The 13,120-nt window shown below is 34.6% G+C and overlaps 3 protein-coding genes across 6 annotated transcripts; 2 read left to right on the forward strand and 1 right to left on the reverse strand.

Annotated features, from left to right (window-relative positions):
- The first annotated feature begins 235 nt into the window (after positions 1-235).
- LOC114164249 (early nodulin-like protein 1) lies at positions 236-1,141 on the forward strand. Its single transcript, XM_028048845.1, has 2 exons — positions 236-514; positions 679-1,141. Exons 1-2 carry the CDS (start codon positions 331-333, stop codon positions 1,023-1,025), a joined length of 531 nt encoding a protein of 176 aa, XP_027904646.1. The 5' UTR covers positions 236-330; the 3' UTR covers positions 1,026-1,141.
- Positions 1,142-1,309: 168 nt separating this feature from the next.
- On the reverse strand, positions 1,310-6,554 carry LOC114164248 (nuclear nucleic acid-binding protein C1D). 4 transcript variants are annotated; one of them, XM_028048840.1, is made up of 6 exons: positions 6,197-6,552; positions 6,055-6,110; positions 5,927-5,981; positions 5,702-5,782; positions 5,156-5,409; positions 1,310-1,589 (listed from the first exon to the last, which is right to left on the reverse strand). In XM_028048840.1, exons 1-5 carry the CDS (start codon positions 6,399-6,401, stop codon positions 5,171-5,173), a joined length of 636 nt encoding a protein of 211 aa, XP_027904641.1. In that variant the 5' UTR covers positions 6,402-6,552; the 3' UTR covers positions 1,310-1,589; positions 5,156-5,170. The 4 variants fall into 4 exon arrangements, with proteins under 4 accessions (XP_027904641.1, XP_027904644.1, XP_027904643.1 ...); XM_028048843.1 differs by lacking the exon at positions 1,310-1,589 and adding an exon at positions 2,062-2,583 and having other exon boundaries at positions 6,197-6,554; XM_028048842.1 differs by lacking the exon at positions 1,310-1,589 and adding an exon at positions 2,062-2,668 and having other exon boundaries at positions 6,197-6,554.
- A 1,304-nt stretch (positions 6,555-7,858) lies between these two features.
- LOC114164263 (pentatricopeptide repeat-containing protein At4g31850, chloroplastic) lies at positions 7,859-12,502 on the forward strand. Its single transcript, XM_028048866.1, has 3 exons — positions 7,859-11,565; positions 11,989-12,177; positions 12,274-12,502. Exon 1 carries the CDS (start codon positions 8,178-8,180, stop codon positions 11,502-11,504), a length of 3,327 nt encoding a protein of 1,108 aa, XP_027904667.1. The 5' UTR covers positions 7,859-8,177; the 3' UTR covers positions 11,505-11,565; positions 11,989-12,177; positions 12,274-12,502.
- The last annotated feature ends 618 nt before the right edge of the window (positions 12,503-13,120 follow it).

Here is a 13,120-nt window from a genome sequence, read left to right on the forward strand (position 1 = left end):
TTTAAAATAATTTAATTATAAAAAATTTAAATACTCCGCTTAATCAGAAGATAATTGAGTAACGGCGTGAATGCATTCCTCCTGGTTCCAGAATCATGGCTCATTAATGAGTTTTATTTACCGTTGTTATCCGTTACAAGGGCCCACATAGTAACAGAAGACTCAGTACAGTGGCCCCCACATGCTGTGCTCAACGGCTACTTTCTCTTCTCTTCATCGCTATAAATACAACACTCCTAATTCCCACTACTGCATACCACCACTTCCTACTTCTGAGAGTAAGAAAGGTAAAATCTTTCATAAACCCTCTTAAGTTCTCAAAAAAAGACCATGGCTGATTCTTCAAGAGCCGTCTCTGCTTCCCTTTTCTTCTTTTTCCTTCTCCTTGGATTCTCAGCAGCTAAGGAACTTTTAGTCGGAGGCAAGATTGATGCTTGGAAGATTCCATCTTCAGAAGCAGATTCTCTCAATCAATGGGCTGAAAAGTCTCGTTTCAGAGTTGGCGATTATCTGGGTAACTTCCCATAAACACAACCATTTGCTAAGTTAAAATTGATCTTTATTTGAAATTAGTGTCCTTAAGTTGAACAAAGATGTATCAATTGGCTGAAAAGTTTTTACCTTTTCTTGTCACTACTATCATTTTGCCTTCCATTGATGAGTAACTTTTGTATGCAGTGTGGAAATTTCAAAGTGGGAAGGACTCAGTGTTGGAAGTAACAAGGGAGGAATATGGTAATTGCAGCACCTCCAATCCCATCAAAGTGTACAGTGATGGGAATACTAAGGTGAAACTAGAGCGTCCTGGGCCATTCTATTTCATCAGTGGAGCAAAGGGGCACTGTGAGAAGGGGCAAAAGTTGATTGTGGTTGTGATGTCTCCAAAGCACACATTACGAGCGATTTCTCCGGCACCTTCTCCGGTGGAATTTGAGGCTCCGGCGGTTGCTCCAACTAGCAGTGCTGCAACGTTGGAAGTTGCTCTTGTAACCGTAACTCTCGGAGTGTTGGCTATGTATGTGTGAATGAATCACCCCATCACATTAGATTTTGGTGGTGACGTTCTTTTCCTTTCTGGCTTAATTCTTTTGTAGCCAATATATCATTCTTTTATGACATTCATATTTTTTTTTCTCTTCTATCTTCGCTGTCTCATCTCATGGGAGTCTATTAATCATTCTCATAGAAATTGTCTCAAGTGATATACTAATCCAAAATTATTAATGTTAATCTTAACTCACTTCTGATACTTTCAGAGCTACATAAAAAAAATATATCTATCTATCACATGAATTTATGAACCCATAAATAAGCAAGTGGAAATGCTCATAGAGTAATAAGTACTACTATTCTTACTATGAAATAAGTCCATCCAAAATTGAGACATGTACATTGTTTTAGATATCTGCAAATCCGCAATAGACAAATGCTGCATTTGTCAATACTGTTAACCAAAACTGGACATTAGAAACATTCAACATGTGGTGGGGATAGTGAACAATATCGAGATTCTGTCGCCAAGAAGACCGAAAACGCTATGGTGATATTCCTCTTACGGACACACAGCTCCTCCACCTTGTCCAAGCACACTGGACATAAAATTCCAAAAGAATAAAATCTCAGACAGAATATAAGGAATAAATAACAAGTAAATACGTTTTCAAAACAAGTAAACGTTTAGACTTGAAAGTTGCAGGCTTTCTTTCACTCAGATTCTCTCCAGTTCGAGAAAATCTATGAGAAAAGCGTATAAACTTCACACGACACAACCAACGCAATCAAGGAATTCAGCAGTGAGTAGCTTTGTTCCATGCATTTAAATTGACATCATCAATATTATACTAGAAGCACAAACCAACTTGTTCAAGCTTTTTCCCAAAGGCCATTCCACTTTCAGTACCATGATACAACGAAGACAGTAATTTTACAGTATTTCTAGGAAACCTATGACAAGTAGCATGTATGTTGTTCTCTAATTTCATTTTTGCCAATGAAACGTTTTTTGTTACTTATCAAAAGTAAAACAGCTGATCAAAAAAATTCTTGTATAGCAGATTCAGATTTTTTTTGCATTGGAGACCACACATATCATTGAATGGAGATTTAAATTACATATCGATCACAAATTATATTCAAACTTTGAGTCTAAATCCTAAACCAACTAGTCTAAAATTTTCATTAACTCACAAGACACTCTATTGTCTTCTGCACAATGAGCTCCAACAGGAGGGCTCAAGACAGAATACACGGGTGAGTTGCTTGAATGAAAAGCACTCAACACACCACATATTTATATTGATTCGAGTGACAATTACATTTAAGAGTAATAAAGAGAATTTAATATAATTACATCTGAAGAAACACTTATACTAGAGTTTAAGTGCCAATTATAGGACCCATTTCCAACGCTCGTCAAGCCAGATAAGCATATAGGTTGAATGCTACAAGCAGGGAACAAATATATTGAGTTTGTCAATATGTCCATGCACTGCCACCATCAACAGGAGGTTTGTCTCTGAAATTTTAGTATTTTGTCTCAGTGGTGTGAACAAGACCAGCGGATGGCGATGATGTCCCCAGGCCCTGATGATGTCCCCAGGCTATTAAATACTGACTCCGATGTGGACTCCAAAACATGGCTAATGTTTATATATAGGATACGGAGACCCTATTCATTTATAGTCAACATGACAAAAATCCCAATTGAGAAATAAGATTTACACAATTTATATTGTAGGAACAAATTTGCCAAGTCTTAACAGTTTCATATAATAATGATCCCACAATAGAGTACTAAGAAACGTATCTATTAATAGTTAAACACTAGTTAAGTCCCAGGATGCAAGCCTAACAAAAACAATTTCAAGCCTTGCAATATTTATAAACCAAATTGATATATATATATATATATATATATATATATATATATATTTTTTTTTTTTACTTTTTTATGATAGCATTGTCTAGGACATGCTTAGCCAATAACAGGTGTCAGCTTACCCTCTTTGCTCATACTCAAGGGGTGTCGAACACCTGTTGAAGGCATATCCAATAAGTGATGCTTAAAAAGTGTTGAAAATGTTGACACGTTGTTCGACAAACATGTTGGTACTTCCTAGATCAACCCGGATCAATCTAATGCAAAATTGAAAATGGTGATCTCTCATGGTGACAGATGAAGTCGGAGATGTGCCCAAAAGATATTTAATCCCATGTTTTGAGATGTTCAGTCCTTCTAAAAGAAAATGTGTAGAAATTTAAAATTTCACAAGGCTTTAAAACCACTCTAATAATGATGCTTAAAACTACCCTAATGATAGAATATAAAGTGTACTCTAGTAATACACAATTCTGAAACATCATAATGGTGTCAACAAAAGTGTCATAAGGACACAAACAAAACACCCTATTGGTGTTAACAAAGCCCTAGTGGCTGAAGTAAACTTTACTTTGAAAGTCCTGATTCAGAGTGAACCAGTATCAGAGGAGGGTGAAAAACACCTTCAACACAAAGAAGAAGACATTTTTTATATCTCCAAAAAAGAGATTGTTGATAGTCATCAACATTTCCAATAAAAAGAAAACAGCCATCATAGTTAACGACATTCTGAGTTGCCACCCTACCAATCAAGACACTACTCCTAGCAGGTGATAGTGTCAAATGTTGGATGACAAGAACGAACATAGTCCAATGAGTGTACCAAACAGGCTTCTATGCAAGAAACCACAGCCCACACTGATTCAACTTGGCGGCAGGCAACTTTGCTATTATCATTCACATTGTGAATTATGTTTCCCCCTAAGTTGATAAAAATATATAACTTGAACTATGTAAGAAAATCAGGTAACCTGGAGAAGAAAAATACGGATAGAGTATCATGTTTTATTGAAGAAGTTGAATTTCGAGCTCCTACTCAAGGTGGTGTGAAGGACTCTGAATGAATATCATAATTGATGACCTTAAATAAGAGTTGACATCCCTATGCAATTGTGCTACGATAACAAGTCAGCTATGATCATTGCTCATAATCCAGTTCAACTTGATTACATAAAAAATAATCTTGACAGAGACCTAGTGGTAAAAACTCATGTCCCTACAGGATTTTAGATAGTAGACATTTTCACTAAAGGACTTCCTCATGGTAGATTCCAGGATCTATTGTAGGCAAGCCCGGAATAATGGATAGTCATTTACAAACCTGAGCAGGAGTGCTTTGAATAGCAGATTATCAAGATAAAAAATATTCTCAATATATCCACAATAATTAGGAAAAAATATCTTCACAATTTCTCATTCATTTCAGCATATTTTTATTTTCTTTTTTTAAAGGTTCTTGTTATTACAAATAGAGATGATGAGAATGGAATTGGTGTGATTGATATTAATAAAATAATTCTTTATTTTCTTATATAATTCAAGTTATAGATATATTCACTACCCTCCTTGTAGTAAAAGACGTTGTAAAATATTTGTGGAAATATCACTACTCTTTGACATATAGTAAGTTTTATTACATTAACATGCAGTGTGATCTACAAGTTGTCATGCTCTTCCAATGTCGTTGTTGTCCACAAGTCCTAAGCTCCTACGGTATTATCTGAGTTGGTATGCTGCAATGAATTCCATTTCTAATAATAATGTTTGAACCGTAGAGGATATGTAAAATGAAATTACACATCTTTCACGTGCAATACTGTATAGCTACAGTTAAAACTCAATCACACAACACAATTAACAAGTTATCAAACAACTCTCTTAACTGCAATGATTTCAATATTGATACTACCAATTCTTTTTTTAAATAGGAAAGGCTAACAGATGACAATTTAAGAGTTACACTAAATTGATAATCAGTAGGTGTCGAAATAAGGTGACTATGAAAGACAAATATTCAATGAAAACTATTAAATAAAAGTAAACTATACAAGTAGTAAAAAGAATGTACTTAGTTTTTCCAATCATCAAAGTGCTACAATTTCCTAAAATCTGTATTGTTTGTTCAGAGTTCATTCCTATCTTGATAAGAGAAAATTCCGAAATTAATGGATCAAATTCTAACCTTTTACTATAACAAAAGACATATATCATGTCAGTTGGGACATTAACTTCACATTCAAAAAACAAAGTAAACAAGAACATTATGAGGAACTCTACCAAATTTCTGGAAAATCAGGATAAGGGCTGGTTGTTGTCATCATCCTCTGACATGTCAACTTGTAGCGGTCCCTTAATACCGCCACTGGTATCACCAAGAATCTCCCTGGCTGCTTTCTCCAAAAAATCCTTGGCAGCTGCTTTAACAGATTGTTTTTCAGAAGACTGATATTTCCTCTTTTGACCTGCCCGACCCGGAAGGTTTGTCTTTGTTCTCTCCCCTCTACTTATGTTCCTCATATTTTGCCTCTGCTCTGCACAAAATAAACCACTTCTCTTTACATACACGAAATTAATTTGGAAGAGACACAATAGACAACCCTTGAAAGGAATAAAATAAAACAAAACTTGGAACCAATTCTTAGGTGCGTTCCGCATTATTTTCAGCTCAGACTTGGAATTTCACATCGAATCTACTATGAACATTAATGCAAATCCTTTTTTCGAAAGGCAAGATGAAACTCTAATTTTGGTCACAAATCAACATCAAAAGCACATCAAGAACAGCACCTTAAGTTTTTGTCCATAAAACAATTTATCACTCACCAGAAGTTAGGTCAGGTAGAGAGTGTTCTATGAAGCGTGTAGCCGCCTGGTAATTCAAGGTAGTGGAAGGTCGCAGTGGAGCTTCACAAACAAAACCAAAAGTCACTCCAACGCAAACAATTCACGCTTGAAATTCCAAATACCCATCATGTTTAATTTTCAACAAGGCCATTCAACAGATGCATAAAACTAAACACATTTTTGAGAAAAGAAACAAAAATGTACCTTTACTCAAATCAATCATACGTTCCAGTTTGTCCTCGTACAAGCTCATCCTGTCCTGGGAAGACGAGAAACAAACACTCGTTAGCAATTGTCAAGGTTAAAGAAAGACAGAATTGTCAGAAACTCACGAGCTCTGATTTGATGGGATGATCATCTGGGTGGACACCACTACACCTCAAATTCACTGGAGAGAATGAAAACAGAAGAAAGATAAAATCAAACTCGAAATAGCAACATTCATGATGTAAAAAGATGTGTTTTTTGGATTACATTCGAGAAGGGTAGAGGTGATTTTAGCGAGGATGAAGAGGGCGTGAGCGCGTTGAAGAGGGGGCATTTGAGAAAGGATTTGAGGGTCGGAGAGCGACAAAAAGTCGTTAAAATGCGTTCGGAGTAGTTGAAGGTTGGAGAGAGTGGTGTTGGCGGCATCCATAACCGGCTCAGGAACTGCACCGCTCTCACTTGCTTTCACCATTTTGAAATTCAGAGGTTGGAGCACAGAGAGAAGATGGTAGCTACCACCACTATCACACAAGCACACACAGAACACGGGTACGAGGTAGGGTTTGGTTCTTGTTTTATGCCACAAAATAGAACAAAACAGAGAGTCAATGTTGTTGGGTTGGCTGCACCTGGCAGCTGCTACTTAGTCTATGTTTGGTTTTAAAATATGAAAATTAAATATAAAATAAGATAAAATAAATGTGGTTTCAAATAAAATATGGAAAATAAGAGTCATAATCTTCAAATTGTATATTATGATATGATGATATGATATATGATATATTTATTTATAATATAAAAATAATTTATACTCAACTTACAAGGTTTTATTGTCAATATATAATGTAAGTATTTTTTATTTTTAAAATTTATTAATTTAATATAAGAAAAATAAAAGACGCTGAGATTCCTAGAATATTATATATATATATATATATATATTAACTTCATGTCTGTTAAATACACTTTTAACACCGAATAAAGATTTAAAAGTTAAAAAAAAAATTGTTGAAAAATTAAAGAAGAAATATTTTCCCTTACACATGAAAACTAATTTTTAAAAAATAAAACAAATGCATATAAAGTATGAGTTGACAAAAAACACTCGATCATATAAAATATGTATGACAGAAATAAACCATCACTCTCAATCATAAAACTCAAAAAATGAATAATTTTTATCCTAAAAAACAAAAAATACTTTCTGTGTGTAAAACCTATAATATTTTTTTATGTAACAATACTTTATTAAAGTTAGATAAGCTTAATTAAATATGATTTTTTTTTTCACCAAGACGATCTAAACTTTAAAGTCAATACTGTGAAATAAAACACTTTTATTGATTAAAAGTAAATAAATTGCTATATCAACTATAAGTTCAAAAGTGCCAAAAAAAATCAATAACATTTTTAGAAGAATGTTTTAATATATATATATATATATATATATATATATATATATATATATATATATATAATGATGAAAACTAATACGTGTGTAACGTATTCACTTTTTATGATGAAAATAGTAATAACGTTATTATTATTATAATATAAATAATTTTACAATTAATATAAATAATTATTTTAAATAAAAACTGTTTAAATTTATAAATAAAGGAAATAAAAAATAAATTTCAGAAAAGTTTCTTAAAAAATAAAATTAATAAAACAATTATTTTAACTTAAAAATAATTATTTAAATAATAAAATTAAAAAACTAATGTGAATACCAAAATAAACAATTTCCTTTTGTATAATAGTATATATACATATACATATGATATACATAAAACAAAATGTATAAATTAAACGCACAAGTTAAATATATTTAAATAAACTGTTTTCACTTTTAAATGAATAGGTGCTGATTAGAATTTATCTTTTTTGTTGGTAGCAGTTGTCTATTAAAGATGTAGATATTTCATCACTGATAAGGTTGAATTTGTATCCTCAGCCATCACCTCGCAATCATAAGGGTAAGCCTTACCCAGTTAACCGCAATGTTACAATTTCATTACACATGCTGATATTTTGGTGGCAAAAAATATCTAAAACCCAAACTTGATGTTTAGCCAAGTTTCTGTCTCTCATCAAACAATACTCTCCTCCATTGTGCTCAGTTTGCATACCCAAATTACGGTGACAGGTTCATACACTTTCTATTTGCCGTCATCTACTCTTCAGAGTGCTTGTTCTGAATTTTAGTTTCTCCTTTCGCTTGTCACTGTTGGACTTTTGTGTTTCTATGGCTGTTATAGTGCCCCGTTCTTCTACTTCTTGTTGTGCTTTGGGTGACACCAATGTTTATGCTTTGAGCAATAATGGATTCTTTGGAGGAACCCCATTTGTCAAAATGAAATCTTTACCAAATGGGTCTTTGGTAAATTGGAAGAAACATGGAAAAAGACAATTGGGTATTCGTGTCTTAGAGATAAGATGTGCCCCTGAAGTGGTGGTTGCAGTAAATGGCAAGAGCAAAAGTAGAGTGTCTTCTGAAGAAGTTATTGGCGTTTTGAAGTCAATTCTGGATCCCAATTCTGCTCTTTCGTATTTTAAGATGGTTTCTCAGTTGCCTAATCTTGTGCATACACCTGAAACATGTAATTACATGCTTGAGTTCCTGAGGGTTCACGGGAGAGTTGAAGATATGGTTTTTGTTTTTGATTTTATGCAAGAGCAAGTGATTAACAGGAATCCGAATACATATCTGACTATCTTTAAGGCTCTTTCGATTAAAGGTGGGATTCGACAAGCACCATTTGCACTTGGAAAGATGAGGCAAGCTGGGTTTGTCTTGAATGCTTATTCATATAATGGACTGATTCATTTCCTGCTCCAACCTGGTGGCTTTTGTAAAGAGGCTTTGATGGTTTACAAAAGAATGATCTCGGAAGGTATGAAACCTAGTATGAAGACTTACTCGGCGTTAATGGTAGCATTGGGGAAGAGGAGGGAGACCGGAACCATTATGGATTTATTGGAAGAGATGAAAACATTAGGTTTGAGGCCAAATATCTACACATATACCATATGTATTAGAGTGCTTGGGAGGGCAGGGAGAATCGATGATGCGTATGGGATTTTAAAGACAATGGAGGATGAAGGATGCGGACCTGATGTTGTCACTTATACGGTTCTAATTGATGCGCTTTGTGCTGCAGGGAAACTTGATAAGGCCATGGAATTATACTCAAAGATGAGAGCTAGCGGTCACAAACCGGATCAGGTGACTTACATTACTTTGATGGGCAAGTTCAGCAATTATGGCAACTTGGAAATGGTGAAAAGATTCTGGAATGAGATGGAGGCTGATGGTTATGCTCCTGATGTGGTTTCCTACACTATAATTGTTGAGGCTTTATGTAAATCAGGAAAAGTTGATCAGGCATTTGATATATTAGATGTGATGAAAGAGAAAGGAATTTTTCCAAATCTTCATACTTACAACACGTTGATCTCTGGACTTTTGGCCCTGAAAAGATTAGATGAGGCATTAGAGCTTTTCAGCAATCTGGAATCTTGGGGTGTTGAACCAACTGCTTATTCGTACGTTCTTTTTATTGACTACTATGGAAAGTTGGGCGATCCTGAAAAAGCTCTTGACACCTTTCAAGAAATGAAAAAGAGAGGTATTTTGCCTAGTATAGCCGCATGTAATGCATCCTTATATAGTCTTGCTGAAACAGGTAGGATCAGAGAAGCAAAATATATATTCAATGATCTTCACAATTGTGGGCTTTTACCTGATTCAGTAACCTATAACATGATGATGAAGTGCTACAGCAAAGCAGGGCAAATAGACAAATCCACAAAACTTTTGACTGAGATGTTAAGCGAAGGTTGTGAACCAGATATAATTGTAGTTAATTCTTTAATTGACACACTTTACAAGGCTGACCGAGTTGATGAGGCATGGAAAATGTTTGGGAGACTGAAGGATTTTAAGCTAGCTCCTACAGTTGTGACATACAACATTTTACTTACTGGTTTAGGGAAAGAGGGAAAAATCCGGAAAGCCCTTGATTTGTTTGGGAGTATGAATGAGTCTGGATGTCCTCCAAACACAGTGACTTTTAACGCACTCCTTGATTGTCTCTGCAAGAATGATTCAGTTGATTTGGCTTTGAAAATGTTCTGTAGAATGACAATCATGAACTGTAGTCCTGATGTTCTGACTTATAACACTATTATCTATGGCTTGCTCAAAGAAGGCAGGGCTGATTATGCATTCTGGTTTTACCATCAAATGAAGAAATTTCTCTCCCCTGATCGTGTAACTTTGTACACCCTCCTTCCTGGTGTTGTAAAGTATGGAAGTATTGAGGATGCAATCAAGATTGTCATGGAATTTGTACATCAACCAGGTTCACAGACAAGTAGTCAATTCTGGGGAGAATTAATGGAATGTATTTTAATTGAAGCAGAAATAGAAGTGGCCATTTCATTTGCTGAAGGATTGGTGTGCCATTCTATCTGCCTAGATGATAATTTGATAATACCTTTGATCAGAGTCTTGTGCAAGCAGAACAAGGCTCTCCATGCTCAAAATTTGTTTGACAAATTCACCAAAACTTTTGGAGTTCACCCTTCCTCGGAATCATATAACTGCTTGATAGATGGGCTTCTTGGAAGTAACATCACCGAACTAGCTTTCAAACTTTTTATTGAGATGAAGAATGCAGGTTGTTGCCCGAATATTTTCACCTACAACTTGCTGCTTGATGCTCATGGTAAATCAAAGAGGATCGATGAACTTTTTGAACTGTACAATGATATGCTCTGTAGGGGATGCAAGCCCAATACTATAACACATAATATCGTCATCTCAGCCCTTGTGAAATGTAAAAACTTAAATAAGGCATTAGATTTATACTATGATCTCGTAAGTGGTGATTTCTCTCCCACTCCTTGTACATATGGCCCTCTTATAGACGGCCTTTTAAAGGCTGGAAGATTAGACGAAGCAATGAATGTTTTTGAGGAGATGACAGATTATCATTGCAAGCCTAACTGTGCTATTTATAATATTCTCATCAACGGATTTGGGAAAGCAGGTAACGTTGACATTGCTTGTGATTTGTTCAAAAGGATGGTTAAGGAAGGGATACGGCCAGATTTGAAGTCTTATACAATTCTTGTAGAATGTCTGTGCATGAATGGCAGAGTTGATGATGCTGTGCACTACTTTGAGGAACTAAAGTTGACTGGCCTTGATCCTGATACTGTTTCTTACAATCTTATGATCAATGGCCTTGGAAAATCACAGAGGTTTGAGGAAGCTCTTTCTCTTTTCAGTGAAATGAAGAATAGGGGAGTCACTCCTGATCTTTATACTTACAATTCATTGATTCTCCATTTTGGAAATGCTGGAATGGTGGACAGAGCCGGGAAGATGTTTGAGGAACTGCAGCTTATGGGTCTTGAACCTAATGTCTTCACTTACAATGCTCTCATTCGTGGGCATACTATGTCAGGGAACAAAGATCGAGCCTTTTCTGTCCTCAAGAAGATGATGGTTGTGGGGTGTAGCCCCAATGCAGGAACATTTGCTCAATTGCCTAATAAATCTTGATATTATGAGTTATCTCATGGGAACTTTTCGTATGTTCCTGAGTCAAAAGGGTGGCATGAAGGTATTAATGTTTTACTAAGAATTATTTCATGGAAACAATATGATTGATTTTACCTGATAGTTTATGTGGAGTTTGATTGCCACGCAATATTACTGTAAATGTTTACAAATTAACTGATCAGAAATCATCAATGATATGACTTTTAAGATGGTTATTCTAAAAGTATATATTACATTGTATAGCGGTTGGGATTTAATAACAATCTTTATATTTTTCAGTGCATATATTATCTTGTTTTATTTGAGTTTTAATGAGTATGCATTGTCAATGTAAAGTTTTTTTTGCTGTGTCATATCGTCGATCAATTAGAAATCATTCTAGATATAACTTTTTATGGTTTACAATGTTATAAATAAACTTATTACGTTGTCTGTGTATGTATTATTCATTCATTTTATTAACTTTTTATCATGGTTTTTGTAGGAACACTTTGTCTTGGAAATTGCCCTGGATATTAGGATTGCATGCTTCAATTTTTCAGTTAATGATTGGTATGCAAAAAAAGTGTATCATGCTGGAAATTTCTGCAGATTAACGCTGAGAAATACTTATGTAAAAAAAGTCTCCTGGTACTTGCAATAACTTTTGAGGATCAATTCCAAACATTAGACAGTGAGTATCTTTCTACCCACAAATATATTTCAAATTCCTTACATACAATATGGTTGAGATTACTTAAAGCTCTACAATTTCTTTTCGTGATTGCAGGCATGTATATTACAGATGAGGCTTTGGGTGCTGATGATAGAGGGGTGGGAATGGAGTAAGGGTGAGGATGTATGTAGTAAGGGAATTATGATGTGATCGGATCACAAGATGTAAACCGATGATGAAATGTATAAAAACATAAGGATACCTTGCACCAAGATTTGTATAAAAAAAATGCGAGAGCCTACTGAGCCCGATATTGCCAAATAAAGGGTCCTTAAGTTTACAACTTCACGCTATTACTTAATAAACAATCATACATAAGTATTTGTCTATGTTTATTGACTTTTATAATAATAATTACTGGTCAAAAATTAAAAGTTGGACGGTAAAAAAAATGTAAAAATAAAAATAACCAATCTAATCTAAATCACAAAAGTGAGATTGTTTAAATAATAAAAGTACTATTTTCCTCCCTCCAGATGCTGATAAGTTCTGTCAATATTCAAATAATAAAATTACTTCACAGGGAGATTGGATATGGCAAATATTACATTCACTATTTGTAAGGTGCAGTGGTCTGTAACCTACCTTACTCCCAATAGCATTTTTCAATATTCTATGTATTCAATGGATCCACCATAAAAGGCACCACCTCTTACAGATCTGTTCCTAAACAAAATGCCAAAAATAAACCGTATTGCATAATCACCAATAGTATCAAAAGGTCTGTTTTACGATATTTCCAAGTCAAAAACCTCACTCATTCTAGATTATGCTTTCTTTAGCATAAAGGCTTTTTACCGAGCTAGCAGCTTTCTTGCAAGTAGTCGATTACATTACAACTACAACTACTGACATTAGGGAGACGCAAATTGAAGGTGCAAAACCAACTTTTCAGAGTTTA

Source organism: Vigna unguiculata, chromosome 9 (genome assembly GCF_004118075.2).
Source record: "Vigna unguiculata cultivar IT97K-499-35 chromosome 9, ASM411807v1, whole genome shotgun sequence".
Taxonomy (NCBI): Eukaryota; Viridiplantae; Streptophyta; class Magnoliopsida; order Fabales; family Fabaceae; genus Vigna; species Vigna unguiculata.

Excerpts from the sequence above, each read along its gene's own strand:
- LOC114164249 (XM_028048845.1), top strand. The coding sequence starts at position 331 with ATGGCTGATTCTTCAAGAGCCGTCTCTGCTTCCCTTTTCTTCTTTTTC. Across the intron at positions 515-678 it reads CAGAGTTGGCGATTATCTGG|TGTGGAAATTTCAAAGTGGG; the intron begins GTAACTTCCCAT and ends TTTTGTATGCAG.
- LOC114164248 (XM_028048840.1), bottom strand. The coding sequence starts at position 6,401 with ATGGTGAAAGCAAGTGAGAGCGGTGCAGTTCCTGAGCCGGTTATGGAT. Across the intron at positions 6,111-6,196 it reads CACCTCTACCCTTCTCGAAT|TGAATTTGAGGTGTAGTGGT; the intron begins GTAATCCAAAAA and ends CATTCTCTCCAG. Across the intron at positions 5,982-6,054 it reads ATCCCATCAAATCAGAGCTC|GACAGGATGAGCTTGTACGA; the intron begins GTGAGTTTCTGA and ends TCGTCTTCCCAG.
- LOC114164263 (XM_028048866.1), top strand. The coding sequence starts at position 8,178 with ATGGCTGTTATAGTGCCCCGTTCTTCTACTTCTTGTTGTGCTTTGGGT.